Source organism: Oryctolagus cuniculus, chromosome 2 (assembly GCF_964237555.1).
Source record: "Oryctolagus cuniculus chromosome 2, mOryCun1.1, whole genome shotgun sequence".
Classification (NCBI taxonomy): Eukaryota; Metazoa; Chordata; class Mammalia; order Lagomorpha; family Leporidae; genus Oryctolagus; species Oryctolagus cuniculus.
This window is the reverse complement of record NC_091433.1, coordinates 147,222,098-147,238,379: the sequence shown is the minus strand read 5'-3', so window position 1 is coordinate 147,238,379 and position 16,282 is coordinate 147,222,098. Positions and strand designations below refer to the sequence as shown.

At 37.0% G+C, this 16,282-nt stretch overlaps 1 protein-coding gene across 6 annotated transcripts in view; it reads right to left on the bottom strand.

Annotated features, from left to right (window-relative positions):
• The window catches only part of CCDC88A (coiled-coil domain containing 88A), a 139,939-nt gene that overhangs the window by 71,906 nt on the left and 51,751 nt on the right, over positions 1-16,282 (bottom strand). For all 6 annotated transcript variants that reach the window (XM_008254392.4, XM_051842868.2, XM_008254395.4 and 3 more), the window contains exons 6-7: positions 13,127-13,210; positions 11,526-11,666 (exon numbers count right to left, since the gene is read on the bottom strand). In XM_008254392.4, the coding sequence (XP_008252614.2) occupies positions 11,526-11,666; positions 13,127-13,210 (225 nt within the window). The remainder of the gene's footprint in view (positions 1-11,525; positions 11,667-13,126; positions 13,211-16,282) is intronic.

The window sequence follows — 16,282 nt, the reverse complement described above, 5'->3', positions numbered from 1 at the left end:
GATGACCACTTTCACCATTGCTATTTAGTAGAGACCTGGAAGTTTTAGTCACAGCCATTAGGCAAAAAATAATCAAATTATGAACAATAAATAAAGAGATACAAACTGGAAAGGAAGAAGTCAAATTATCCCTATTTACAGTGATTCTATATATATGGGAATCAAAAGACTCCACTAAGAGACTACTGGAACTCATAAGAGCTTGGTGACGTTGCAGGATATAAAATCAATACACAGGCTGGCGACGCGGCTCAATAGGCTAATCCTCTACCTAGCGGCGCCTGCACATCGGGTTCTAGTCCCGGTCAGGGTGCCAGTTCTGTCCCGGTTGCCCCCCTTCCAGGCCAGCTCTCTGCTATGGCCCGGGAGTGCAGTGGAGGATGGCCCAAGTGCTTGGACCCTGCACCCCATGGGAGACCAGGAGAAGCACCTGGCTCCTGTCTTCGGATCAGCGCGGTGCGCCGGCCGCAGCACACCGGCTGCGGCAGCCATTGGAAGATTAACCAACAGCAAAAAAAAAAAAAGGAAGACTCCGTCTCTCTCTCACTGTCCACTCTGCCTGTCAAAACAAAACAAAACAAAACAAAAATCAATACACAAAAGTCAATAGCCTTGGTACACACAGATAATGCCATGGTTGAGAAAGAACTTCTCAGATCAATCCCATTCACAACAGCTACCAAAAAAAAAAAAAAAAAATCAAATACCTTGGAATACATTTAACCAAGGAGGTGAAAGATCTCTATGATGAAAATTACAAAACATTAAATAAAGAAATAGAAGATACAAAAAATGGAAAAATCTCCCATGTTCCTTGATTGGAAGGACTCATATCAAAAAATGTTCATAGTACCAAAAGCAATTTACAAATTCAATGTCATACCAATCAAAATACCAGCAGCATTCTTGGATCTAGAAAAAATGATGCTAAAATTCATATGAAAACACAGGAGACTACAAATACCTAAAGCAACCTCATACAAGAAAAACAAAGCCAGAGGCATCATAATACAAGTTTTCAAGACATTTCAAGACAGTTATAATCAAATTAGAATGGTACTGGCACAAAATAGACACACAGACCAATGGTGTTAACAGAATAGAAACTCCAAAAATCGATCCATGTATCTACAATCAATCTTTGACAAAGGAGCTAAAATCAATCCTTGGAGAAAGGACAGTCTCTTCAACAAATAGTGCTGGGAAAACTGGATCTCTGCATGCAGAAGTATGAAATAAGATCCCTACCTTACACCTTACACAAAAATCCATTCAAAATGGATTAAAGACCTAAATCTATAACCTGATAGCCATCAAACTACTAGAGGAGAACATTGGGTAAACTCTGCAAGACATTGGCATAGGCAAAGACTTCTTGGAAAAGACCCCAGAAGCACAGGCAATCAAAGCCAAAACTGACAAATGGGATTACATCAAGCTGAGAAGCTTCTACACTGTAAAGGGAACACTCAGCAATGAAGGGGCAACTGACAAAATAGGAGAAATTATTTGCAAATTATGCAACTGATAAAGGATTAATCACCAGAATATATAAAAAGATCAATAAACTCAACAACAAGACAAACAATCCAGTTGAAAAATGGGCAAAGGACTTAAACAGACATTTTTCAAAAGAGAAAATTCAAATGGTCAACAGACACATGAAAAAATGCTCAGGATCACTAGCCAACAGGGAAACGCAAATCAAAACCACAATGAAGTTTTGCCTTACTCCAGTTAGAATGGCTCTCATACAGTAACCAACAAACAACAGGGGCTGGCCTGAAGCGCCAGCATCCTATATGGGCGCCGGTTCGAGACCCAGCTACTCCACTTCTGATCCAACTCTCTGCTATAGCCTGGGAAAGCTGTAGAAGATGGCCCAAGTCCTTGGGCCTCTTCCCCTGCGTGGGAGACCAGGAAGAGACAAGCTCCTGGATCCTGGCTTCGGATTGGTGCAGCTCCAGCTGTTGCAACCAAATGGGGAGTGAAGCATCAGATGGAAGACCTCTCTCTCTTGGCCTCTCCTCTCTCTGTGTAACTTTGACTTTCAAATAAATAAATAAAGCTTTAAAAAACAAACAAACAATAAATGCTGTTGAGAATGTGGAGAAAGGGTACTCGTAATCCACTGTTGGCAGGAATGTAAAAATGCAGCCATTGTGGAAAACAGTATACTGATACCTCAGAAACCTGAAAACAGATATACCATATGATCCAGCAATCCTACTCCTAGGAATTTACCCAAGGGAAATGAAAACAGCACAGGAAAGAGTTATCTGTACCCCCGTTTTTATTGCAGTTCAATTCACAATAGCTAAGATATGGAATCAATCAGATGTCCATCAACTGATGACTGGATAAAGAAACTATGGTATATATATATAGTATGAAATAAAAAAATAAAAAAACATAAAAAACAATAAAAGACAACAAAATCCTGTATTTGAAACAAAATGGATGCAAACAGAAACCATATACTTAGTGAAATAAGCCAATCCCAAAAAGACAAATACCATATTTTCCCCCTGATCTGTGGTAATTAACGGAGTACCAAAAATGTAATGCAAATTTAAAATGGACATTTTGAGATTCGATGATTGTTTGCAGCCCTCATCGCTACTGTTGAGGAACGGTATTTTCTTATTATTTGTTGTACTCTTTACTTAGTGTAGGGTTAATCTTAAAGAGCATAAAATAAACTGAAAGTCGATCATTGTAAAAACTGAGAGGGAATAAGAGAGGAAGGAGAAGGAAGGGTGGGAGTGTGGGCAGGAGGGAGGGTAGGATTGGAAGTATCACTATATTTGTAAATCCGTATATTTGAAATATATGAAATTTGTTTACCTCAAATAAAATAACTTTTACAAATACCATATTAGTTCCAACCTGCTTCCCAATTCAAAGCTTATTTTATTTTGCTTTAAAATTATATATTTATTTGAGAGTGAGAGAAAATCAGGCAGAGAGACAGAGGGAGAGAATGCAAGAGCGAGACAACACTCCCCTCTTCTGCTATTTCACTGGGTCTGATTTAAGGATCACAATCCAGGTCTTCCATCTGGGAGGTAGAAAACCAGATACCAGAGCCATTACTGCAGTCTCCCAGGGTCTGGAATAGCAGGGAGTTGGGGGTCAGGAGCTTAAGCTGGAAATAGAACCCAGGAATTTCAATGTAGGAGACAGGTGTGTTTACCACTAGGCCAAATGCCTGCTCCTTCAAAGCTTACTTTATTCCTTTCTCCAGAGAACCTCCATGAAATATAAACATCCTTCTCTCTTTCTTAAATGTGAACTTTAGTGGCTATTTAACCCACATGTATCTCACATAAGCATTTTCCTTCATTCTTCTATTATTCCCTATTTCTTTCTTTTTCAAAGATTTATTTTATTTATTTGAAAGTCAGAGTTACACAGAGAAAGAGAGGCAGAGAGGTCTTCCATCCGCTGGTTCACTCCCCACATGGCCGCAACGGCCAGAGCTGAGCCGATCTGAAGCCAGGAGGAGCCAGTAGATTCTTCCAAGTCTCCCACACCGGCGCAGGGGCCCAAGGACTTGGGCCATCTTCTACTTTCCCATGCCATAGCATAGAGCTGGATCGGAAGTGGAGCAGCTGAGACTCAAACCAGCACCCATATGGGATGCTGGCACTGCAAGCGGCGGCTTTCCCAGCTACACCACAGTGCTGGCCCCCCATTTTCTTTATTTCTTTTTCCATCCCAGTTTTCAGCTTTTCTTTCAAACCTCAAACAAACAGAAATTTTCTTCTAAGACAATTTCAGCTGTCTTACTACTTCAGACAGAACAGGAGGGGAGAAAACCTTGGCTCTGTAACATCATCATGCTTGTTTTAATTCTCATCACCAAGTCTTATTCACGCACAATGAATCACTACTTGTTTTTGCTAGTTTGTTTTAACCATTCATCAAAATTCATTTCTTTTTCCTAGAGAAACATTTCAGCACCTGACCAAAGTCTGTTGTATTTTCCTGCCTGCAACTACTATTTTCATAGTTTCCATTATGTTCATGTTTCACACCATACTGACTTCCCAGTTTCTTTTCTATCCATGTCCATACCCTCTTCAATACATACAACAGGTTTCTCCAGTAAAGGAACCAAGTGTTCTTCTGTTACATGCCTCCTTTACTATCCTAACTCAAATAGATTACTCCCAGCTACTATAGCATTCCCACTAGGTATGCAACTGCTGCAATAAGGCCCTTAAATGTCATTCTTTTTAATTTAACATTACCATGTCAATGTCTGATGAAGGTTTTGCAATAGAGACATTATGTCTATTGTGGAAAAAACAGAAACTGAGGAAATAGGAAACTGAGTTTCATATATATTAACTATCAGTCACACAACAAATGATAGGCACAGTAAGAATTAAAATTCAAGTTTGACTCTAACACCACTTTCCTTATTTACCATCAATTTTTTTTTTCAATTCCTGCTCTAAATGATAGAGTTGTAAGAGAAAAACAAAATTATACTGACCTACTCCAGATCTTGCCACCTGAGCTCTTTCTACTACTCATCAATCCTTTTACTGAAATATGAATTACCTGGACAATGTCCCCAAGATGACTCTTTTAATTATACCCCCTTTTCTCTACTTAAGCCTCCAACTGCAAACTGCTATAGTCAGTTACTACAGAAAAAAAAAAAAAAAAAAACAAAAACAAACAAACAAAAAAACCAAAACCTCTTCAATTTACCAAAACAAAACGTGAAATTAACACCTTCATTTTTATGCAGTTTTTGCTAGCAACACATATGCCTTAAATACCTTCAATTTTGTTCTTTGTATGGGCTTATTTTCTCCTTATTCTTTGAAGATATATGTACAAATTTCTTCTATCTAAAAAAAAAAATAACTCCCTTCTTTTCACTTTTTGAAGGGTAGTTTAAATGTTCATTGACAGTACTTTTTTCTGTCTACTAGATCTATCTACCAGTCCCTGTCTCTATGAATAGCTATTAATCTCCCTACTACCTCAGGCTACAATTCTTCAGAATCAATTCATATTTGTATGTTTTCTAATTATACCAATTATCCTTAATCTTGCTTTGTAACATCTCCTAACAATGGTACCTAGCATACAGTAAGTATCTAATAAATATCTGCTCAAGCAGAAGTAAATTAGCCTCAATTATATACTAACTCACATTTTTCAGTTACAAGTAACATAGCTTTTCCTCAATAAACCACATACAATCTTTCATATACCCTCTGGATCTCCCAAATACTCATTCTTTTTTTTTTTTTTTAAGGTTTTATTTACTTATTTATTTGAAAGGCGGAGTCACAGAGGCAGAGACAGAGAGCGAGCGAGAGTGGTCTTCTATCAGCTGGTCTACTCTCCAAATGGCTGCAATGGCCGGAGGTGTGCGAATCCAAAGCCAGGAGCTTCTTCCGGGTCTCTCATGCAGCTGCAGGGGCCCAAGGACTTTGGGCCATCTTCTACTGCTTTCCAGGCCATAGCAGAGAGCTAGATTGGAAGTGGAGCAGCCAGACTCAAACCAGTGGCCATATGGGATGCCAGTATTGCACTGGCTTTACCTGCTAAGCCACAGTGCTGGTCCCACAAATGGTCACTCAGTCTAACAGTGTACTGAGCACAAGAAGAGTTGCTCATATTAAACTAAGCAATCACAAAATGGAAAACTCAAGAAAAATACAAAAGATAAATATCAGATTTCAACTTAGTAGACTGGTGAAATGGAGGCATCAAGAACTTCTAGATGCCAATTAACAGAGCACAAAATATGTTATGCTGCAAAATATTTGTCAAAATGAGAAAAAAAAAGTGATACTATTAAAAGTTTCCAGAGATATTTCCCATTAAAGGTTATTTAATTTTTTTTTTTTTTTTTTTTTTTTTTTTTTTTGACAGGCAGAGTGGACAGTGAGAGAGAGAGACAGAGAGAGAAAGGTCTTCCTTTTGCCGTTGGTTCACCCTCCAATGGCCGCCGCTGCAGCCGGCGCACCGCGCTGATCCTGGCAGGAGCCAGGAGCCAGGTGCTTTTCCTGGTCTCCCATGGGGTGCAGGGCCCAAGCACCTGGGCCATCCTCCACTGCACTCCCTGGCCATAGCAGAGAGCTGGCCTGGAAGAGGGGCAACCGGGACAGAATCCGGCGCCCCAACCGGGACTAGAACCCGGTGTGCCGGCGCCGCAAGGTGGAGGATTAGCCTATTGAGCCACGGCGCCGGCCTAGGTTATTTAATTTTTGACTTTTCTTTAATAGTGACAGAGTCCTGATGGGGCTAGGATTGTGGCAGAACAAGTTAAGCTGCCACTTACAACGCCAGCATCCCATATGGGTACTGGTTTGAGTCCTGGCTGTTCCATGTCCAATCCAGCACCTGCTAATGGCCCTGGGAAAGCAGCAGCAGATGACCTAAGTCCTTGGACCCTTGCACCCTTGTGGATGTAGCTCCTGGCTTTGATCTGGCCCATCTGGGGAGTGAATCAGTGGATGGAAGACCCCACATTCTCTCTCTGCAAGTCTGCCTTTCAAATGAAGAAAAAGAAAGTGACAGTCTTGAGCTCAAGGCATCCCATATATTTCCAAAATAATCTGACAAATCCTTAAAGGAAAACTCTAATTTCATAAGCCTTTCCTGAACATCCAGTTGGCAGCTACAAGTAAATCTTGCCTCTTTAAATTACCAAACTATTTAGATAAGTATCAACTTTTGGAATTAACCACTTTCAAAATTTTATTACAGTTAATTATATAAAAATAACTTCCCTACGGTTTCTTTCTTCCTAGCACTCTAGCTCAAGATTGTGCTGGCATCCCACATAGGCCCCAGTTCCAATCCTGGCTGCTCCACTTCCGATCCAGTTCTCTGCTACGGCCTGGGAAAGCAGCAGAAGATGGCCTAAATGCTTGGGCCCTCGCACCCACACGGGACCCAGAAGAGGCTCCTGACTCCTGGCTTTGGATCGGCCCAGCTCTGGCCACTGCAGCAATTTGGGGAGTGAACCAGTGGATGGAAGATCCTTCTCTCTCTCTCTCTCTAGCTCTGTCTCTCTGTAACTCTGCCTATCAAATAAATAAATAAATAAATCTTAAAAAAAGATATCAAAATGAAAATTTGGAAATGAAGAATTCAACAGAACAAATAAAAAACACAGTGGAAAACCTTAACAGACCTGATGAGCCAGAAGATTTTTCACTTTATTTTTCTGTATTTTTCACTTTATGTTTCTGTGTGGGAGCAAACTGTTGAAATCTTTACTTAATGTATGCTAAACTGATCTTCTGTATAAAAGAGAATCGAAAATGAATCTTGATGTGAATGGAAGGGGAGAGGGAGTGGGAAAGGGGAGGGTTGCGGGTGGGAGGGACGTTATGGGGGGGAAGCCATTGTAATCCATAAGCCGTACTTTGGAAATTTATATTCATTAAATAAAAGTTTTAAAAAAAGCCACTGTAATCCAAAAGCTGCACTTTGGAAATTTATATTTATTAAATAAAAGTTTTAAAAAAGAAAAAAGAAAAAAAAACAGACCTGATGAGGCAGAAGAAAGAATATCCGAGTTAGAACACAAATCTCAGGAAATTTTACACTCCGAACAAAAAAAAAAGAAGAAATTAGATATTTAAAAAACAGTGTTGGAGATCTATGGGATACTATCCAAATGACCCAATATACGGGTCTTAGGAGTTCCTGAAGGCATGAAAATAGAGAATAGATTAGAAGGTCTTTTTTAGTGAAATAATTACATAAAACCCTCCTAATTTGGAGAAAGAGAGGGACATCCAAGTACAGAAAGCACACAGAACTACTAACAGACATGACCGGAAGCGATCTTCATCACAACACACTGTAAATCAAACTTGCAACAGAAAAACAGAAAGAAAGGATTCTAAAATGTGCAGTATAGAAATAGCAGTTTAATTTTAGAGGATCTCCAATTAAACTCATAGCCAACTTCTCATCACAAACAATTTCGGCTAGGAGAGAATGGAGAGATATATTCTAAGTCTTAAGAGAAAAAAACTGTTAACCTGGAACACTGCACCCTGCAAAGCTCCGACTTATGATGAAGGTGAAATAGAGACCTTCCAAAATAAACAGAAATTGACAGAATTTGTCATCACTAGTCCACCCTTACAAAAGTTGCTTAAGGATGTACTACACACAGAAACACAGAAACATGGTCACCACTATGAAAGAGGGTGAAGGCAGAAAATCTCCAAGTACAAAGGAAATCCAAAATAAGCAACAGGAATATATATGGGAAAATGGCAGGGCCAAGTCATTACTTACCAATAGGCACCTTCAAGTTAAATAGCCTCACTCTCCAATTAAAAGATACAGACTAGCTGAAAGGATTAATAAACAAAACCCATCTATTTGCTGCTTACAAGTATCTTATCTCACCAACAAAAATACACCCAAACAGAAAGTGAACAGCAACAACAAAAAAGCCAGAAGCATCACAATACCAGATTTCAATACATACCACAGGGCAGTTATAATCAAAACAGCCTGATAGTGGTACAAAAACAGATGGATAGACCAATGGAACAGAACAGAAATGGCAGAATTCAATCCATGCAAATACAACAAACTTATCTTTGACAAAGGAGCTAAAATCAATCCTTGGAGAAAGGACAGTCTCTTCAACAAACAGTACTGGGAAAACTTACACCTTACACAAAAATCCACTCAAAATGGATTAAAGACCTAAATTTACTACCCAATACCATCAAATTATTAGAGAACATTGGGGAAACTCTGCAAGACATTGGCATAGGCAAAGACTTCTTGGAAAAGACCCCAGAAGCACAGGCAATCAAAGTTGAAACTGATAAATGGGATTACATCAAGCTGAGAAGCTTCTGCACTGCAAAGGGAACATTCAGCAATGAAGGGGTGACTGACAAAATGGGAGAAATTACTTGCAAATTATGCAACTGATAAAGATTACAAAAATATATAAAGAGATCAAAAAACTCAACACCACCAAACAACCCACCCAATTAAGAAATGGGCAAATGACTTAAACAGGCATTTTTCAAAAGAGGAAATTCAAATGGCCAACAGACACATGAAAAAATGCTCAGGATCACTAGCCAACAGGGAAACGCAAATCAAAATCACAATGAGGTTTCACCTCACCCCCATCAAAATGGCTTTCATACAGAAAGTCAACAAACAACAAATGTTGGTGAGGGTGTGGGGAGAAAGGTACCTTAATCCACTCTTGGTGGGAATGTAAACTGGTACAGCCACTGTGGAAGACAGTATGGAGATAGCTTAGAAATCTGAATATAGAACTACCATATGACCAAGCCATCCCACTGCTGGGAATTTACCCAAGGGAAACAGAATCAGCATTTGAAAGAGTTATCTGTACCCCCATGTTCATTGCAGCTCAATTCACAATAGCTGAGAGATATGGAATCAACCCAATACTTGTCAAGTGAAGACTGGATAAAGAAATTATGGGATATATACACCATGGAATACTACACAGCAGTAAAAGAAAAATGAAAATGTGTCATTTGCAACAAAATGGATGAAAAAAATATCATACTCAGTGAAATAAGCCAGTCCCAAATGAGAAACACCATATGTTGTTCCTGATGTATGAAAACTAACAGAGCACCTAAAAGGTAATCCAGAGAAGTGAAATTGATGCTTTGAGATCCAATGCCTTTGAACAGCTCTTGTTCTCAACTGTTGAAGACAGGTTTTTTTTTTTTGTTTTTGGTCATACTATTTGTTGAACTCTTTATTTAGTATATAGTCAATCATATGTGTATAAAGTTAATTGAAAATAGATCTTAGTAAAAAATTAGAATGGGAATAGGAGAAGGAAGAGGAGGAGGGCTGGAAGGGCGGGTACAGTGGGAAGAATTACTGTTCCTAAAGTACTTACAAAATACATGAATTTTGTATTCCTTAAATAAAAGGTTTCTGGGGAAAAAATCAGTTAAACCAGCATGAAACTTAAAACTAGAATTAATTTTCATTAAAAAAAATTTTATATGCCTATCAGTCACGTGAAAGTACAGACTTTCAGAATTACTTAGAAGCTAGAGGACATCTTATTGTAAATACCTTTGTTAAGTTGAAATACAAATGGAAGAATGTTCCAGAAAATGAGTAAATCATTAAAGACACTTTAACAAAAGAGATTCAGCATATACCTCAAAAATCAGACTGAAAATGAAACCAAGTATCACGATAAGTTTGATAAATACTAGGGATGTTTTTCAATTCATTCTATTCTTTTGTGATCTCACTGCCATTTATTTTTCTAAAATATTTATTTCCTATATTTTGTTCTCTTTTAATGCCTGAAGAAAATTGAAAATTCCCAGCAGAACTAATTATATATTCTATAAAGCTATCAAAGTTCTGTCCTGAAAAAAATCTTTGGGAAATTGCTCCATGTGGTATTCCACTGCTTTCAAGAGAAATCACACAAATCTCTACATAAAGAAGCCCTAAAGCTGTCTTATGCATATAAAATGAACAGCAAATCAAAGCTATATATTCTTTTGAATGGCACAGTACTTTGGCATGAGATTAAGAAAATATTACTCACCATGGCATGCAGTAATGTCTGGACTTCTCCAAAATTAAGAATTACTTTCAGAGTATAGGCAGAATATTCAGTGCAATTTTGCTCTTTCTTAAAAACCAATATACGATTTTAAAGGAGCTTATTGCAATTCTTTTTAAAAACCACACTTCATCAGACTACTGACTAAAAAATTTGAGGGCTTTTGTGGGACATTTGATTTAGAATACCTGTTATGCTCCTTTTATTAATACTTAACAACTTCAAAATGTGGTAATACAACTAACACATTAATCTTAGGCAAATTGTTTTGCTTCAAGGCAATAACTTTTCCACTTTCATCAACTACATCTTCAGTTTCACACTTCTATACTGTTGCCAGAGCTGTGGGAATACTTGAAAAACACACAAGAATAAAAGGAGAAAAATACTAATTTAAAAAGAAAGGATAAAGGAAAACCTAATCACAATTCGTTAACTAGCATTTTGGGGTTCTTACACCTCCTTTCTGGTTCCCATGTTTTTCATACACACACAAGACAGTACAGTCAGCCCTCCCTATACATGGTTTCAACACTACTAGATCCAACTGTGTATGAAAAATAGTCAGGAAAAAAAACTGTGTCTCTACTGAACATGTATAATCTTTTTTGCTTTCTAGTACTCCATAAACAATACAGCACACCAATTCAACTATTTACAGAGCATTTACCCTGTAGTAGGTATTAGGATAACCTAAAGATGATTAAAGTACATGAAAAAAAGTCACAAGTTATATACAAATATTATGCCATTTAATGGACTTGAGCATCCATGGATATGTGTGTGGAGGGGGAGGTGTCCAGGAATCAATCCCCCACAGAGAACAAGAGAGAATCGTATTTAGAAAAAAAATATCAATTTAAAACTTTTACAGCTATTATATTTTTTTGAAAGCAAACTTTGATAATAAAAGAAATTTACAAACCTCAGAATGTTCATCTCTCTCATCTATAAGTCTTTTCAGATGCAATGCCATATTTTTCAAGAGTGGTTCTATGTCCTCCTGAGACATATCAGTTACTTCCATCCATTGCAGATCAAATACATTTTCCTGATTGTGAGTTACCTTTAGAAAAGCAACCAAAATAAACAACAACAAGAAGACTAATACTTAAAAATCTATTTTATTTTAGGATAATAGAAGCTCAAATATTATATAACTCATAAAATAAAAATATAAAAGCCAATATGATGTCTAAAGAAGAACTTGAAATCCTTTGGAATTAATGATGAAACTATAAATTATTTTTACCTTGATATAATCTTTAAGTAAATTAATATTCATTTGCTAGTCAACACAACAATTTTAACTCAAGGCAATCCTAAAGAAAAGTAATACTGATATATATCTGACAAATGATTTGAAAGTATTTGACTTTTCTTTAGATAAGGCTTTAAATTTACTGTATCAGAGTCAAAAGCAAAAGGTTCTTAATCTTTTAGAATATAAGTGCATGTAATTGCATTTTTATTCTTATACAGCTAAGTCTTTGTAGATTCTGAAGATAGTATTGTCACAGAAGCTTAAAAAGACCCTCAATATAAACACACTTCTTACTTTCCAAATGTGGTATTTTGCTTTAACTTTCAGAACAAACAGCAAAAATAACACTTTCAATGACTTAGCAAATTCAGTAATATCACTGAGCACAAAATGAAGTAAAATCACAAAGATATATGAGAGATTACCAAAAAACTCTATCTTATAAAGTACCAATATGCTTACTATGGAAAATAATGTTACTGACAAGAAGTCTGGGCTCTATGAATGTTAACTAAGAGAAAAGATGATATACAGAATACTAAGACACCTACATAGATAATATTTTTAAAACTACTATTTTTCACTTGAGTAAATTTAGAAATTCTTTCCTTTTTCTAATCAATATGTGAAATTTAACATATTGTAACTCTAAAAAGCTTTTATAATACTGTTAGCCCAAATATAGCAAGACACAGAAATAGTTTTAAAAATCAATGTTAATAAATTATATTATCTTTAATTATTTGGCAATCCACAATATGCCCCATATTTAAGCTTCATATGGATGTTACATCATTAATATATTTATAAGTTAAATAATATCTTCAAAGTTATGCCATGCTCATTCATTCAAAAGAAAATACAGGAACGATGTAATACAAAGCTTGCCATCTTACCTCACTATTGTTTTTAATTACAAGCAGTATTCCACTCTTCGCAGCTTTCAGTTACTACACAAATCATTCTATGCTAACAAGCATATACATACCACTTCTCAAATAATACTTTTTCCTTATGTCCTTACAGATACAGGCAACAATACATTTGTAGTTATTAGTTTGCCATGTATAAGATGATCCATTTAAGGAACTATCTCTAGAGAAGGCAATTTGTATAAAAGCAAGGTTTACTTATATTAGATTTTGATTTATTCTTGCTTATCCCATGACTTTTAGTATTTTGGGAGACATAAAAATAAACACAAGCCTAATAAAATGACGAGCTTCATAAAAACTACATAAAAATTCTAAACAGGTCCTTACCTCTTGAATATGTGCAGCAACTGCTGCCTTTGTATCAAAATCTAATCCTTGAATTCTTTCAATAAATTCTTCTTTTTTCTGACACTAAAATAAATGAGTAAAAATAATCATTCATACTTTGAGGAAAAAGTCCTTAAAATGTATATAACTAAAATTTCATCAGGCTTGGCTATGTTTTAAATAATACAATAAAGGTTTTGTTTTGCATTTAAATTGTCTCTAATATACTAACCAAAAACAGATCATGATTTAGCAACATTTATTTTAAAAAGGACTGAAAATCCATACTATTTTTATGCTGAAAAGTTCTAAAGTTGGAAAGCATTAACACAACCGATTTGAGGTCAGTACAATATTATTAGGCTAACTTTACAAACAGACAAGTAAAGAATCAAGAACTTGTTTCAAGGAGGGTAAGTTACTTGCCAAAAAACACAGTGAGTCAGTGGAAGAATTCGGAATACAGCCAAAATGCTCAGTTAGACTCTGACTATCACCAAACAACACAGCCTTTCTTCTCAGAAAAAAAAAATTTTTTTAAGTGATTTTTATTGCAAGCTTACAATTCATTCTCACATCTTCATTCTATCAACCTTAATAAATTCACTTTTGTGACCCCGTTCAACATTTATAAAGCAATACTATAAATATTTGATTTGTTTCCAACATAAGATAACAGAGTCACCAGGGACAAAAATTTAATAATGTATTTTTAAGTACACATACAGCTAAAGAGAATAAAGGGAACAATTCTTTACTGTATAACTTTTTAAATAGCTTTCTATAAATTAAAAATATTTAAATGCCAACATAATCCTTTTCCTTTCAGTCAGTACTGACTTAACAATTTAACATGCATCTTATTCTCTGCCTCTGTCTACACCTCTTATGCTGCAATCCAACTGTGAATATAACTGTATTCTTGTAGCTACTGAATGAGAAGTGCATACAAAATAGACAGTACTCCCTTGTTTAGCTTAGAAGGATCTTCTAGGCCAATCACTGGACTACCTTACCAGTGAAGACAATATACTAACAACAACAACAAAAAAAAACTGACTCTAATCATTAAGAAATCAATAAGGTTTCGCTTTATATTCTACATATTTATCAAATAGTAGCATTCTATTTCTATTGCCATACAACTCAACTAAACAGATACCCTAGAATGCAGAAAGCTCTACAACCTATAAAAAAGTAAATTATTAGGATGATGTAATACTGTTTAAAACCAAACTACCAGGAATGTACAATCCCTAGTTTTGACTAGAAAGTCAGATTCTGGAGGAAATGAAATGAAAATTGGTGAGTTTAAACACAAGATTTTGTTGGGGCGAGGTTCTGGTAAACATCTGACAGGCCCTGTGAGAACAACTGAAAATTACTTTTACATTGTACATTTGAAGTATATACAAAATAAGTTTTCAGATGTAGTAATCCCAATTTCTAAATTTAATTTTATTACCTTCATAATTGTTAACCTATACATAGTTCTGAGCCAAACAGAATATAAAATGGCAGGGTTGTTACAAAAGGTAATGACTAAACCGGCGCCTGCAGCTCACTTGGCTAATCCTCCGCTTGCGGTGCTGGCACCCCAGGTTCTAGTCCTGGTTGGGGCACCGGATTCTGTCCCGGTTGCCCCTCTTCCAGGCCAGCTCTCTGGATTGCCCGGGAAGACAGTGGAGGATGGCCCAAGTGCTTGGGCCCTGCACCCGCATGGGAGACCGGGAGGAAGCACCTGGCTCATGGCTTCAGATCGGCCCAGCGCACCAGCCATAGCGGCCATTTCGGAGGTGAACCAAAGGAAGGAAGACCTTTCTCTCTGACTCTCTCTCACTGTCTAACTCTGCCTGTCAAAAAAAAAAAAAAAAAAAAAAAAAAAAAAAGGTAATGACTAGGGCTGGTGCTGTGGCACAATGGGTTAAAGCCCTGGCCTGAAGCGCAGGCATCCCGTAAGGGCGCCGGTTCGAGACCTGGCTGCTCTACTTCTGATTCAGCTCTCTGCTATGGCCTGGGAAAGCAGTACAAGAAGGCCCAAGTCCTTGGGCCCCTGCACCACCATGGGAGACCCAGAAGAAGCTCCTGGCTCCTGGCTTAGGGTTGGCGCAGCTCTAGCCATTGCAGCCAACTGGAGAGTGAACCATTGGATGTAAGACCTCTCTCTGCCTCTCCTTCTCTCTCTAACTCTGACTTTCAAATAAATAAATTAATTAAAAAAAAAAAAGTAATGACTATGACTCACCAGGGTCCTCTAATATGATGGTCCTATCCATTTCTGCTGTTGGTCTCAAAAGATTCACTTTTTTTTTTTTTTAACATTCTTATTTATTTATTTGAGAGAAAGAGTTACAGCAAAAAAGAGGGAGAGACAGAGAGAAAGGTCTTCCATCCACTCACTGAGTCCCCAAATGGTTGCAATGGCCAGAGTTAAACCAGTCCAAAGCCAGGAGCCAGGAGCTTCTTCCAGGTCTCCCACGTGGGTGAAAGGGTTCAAGCACTTGGGCCATCTTTCACTGCCTTCCCAGGGCGTAAGCAGAAAGCTGGATCAGAAGAAGAGCAGCCAGGACATGAACCGGCAGCACTGCAGGCACAGGCTTAGCCTACTACAGCCACAGCACTGGCCTTTCACTTCTCTTTTCTAAGCCCCAGGGTCACTGTTTCTTTATCTCTACTATATTTAGAAGTTCATTTTTTAGCAACGTCTTCATACAAATCAAATGAAGTTCTTTCTTCATTCTTAAAATTAGATAAATTCTATTAAATCTCACAATAATTCAGATTCTAAAGTTTCTGGGATCCAGGAAATATTTTATAAATAGGTTATGCTTTCTTACAGAATACAGAATAAATTTCACAGGATTTAAGTACAGAAGAGAAAGGATGTTAAGTTGGAAAAGAGATTAAGATAAACTTGAAGCTAAATAATCAGGTCAAATGTTCTGTATCAGTGATATCCACTGTGGTAATCATGACTTACACACATCTACTTAGTACTTGAATGCGGTTAGTGCAACTGAAAATTTAATTTTATTTGGTTGTAATTAATTTCACTTAGTCACATGTAGGTAGGGGATACTGCATTTATTTTTTAACAGAAAACTTTTATTTAATAAATATAAATTTCAAAAGTACAACTTTTGGATTATAGAAGTT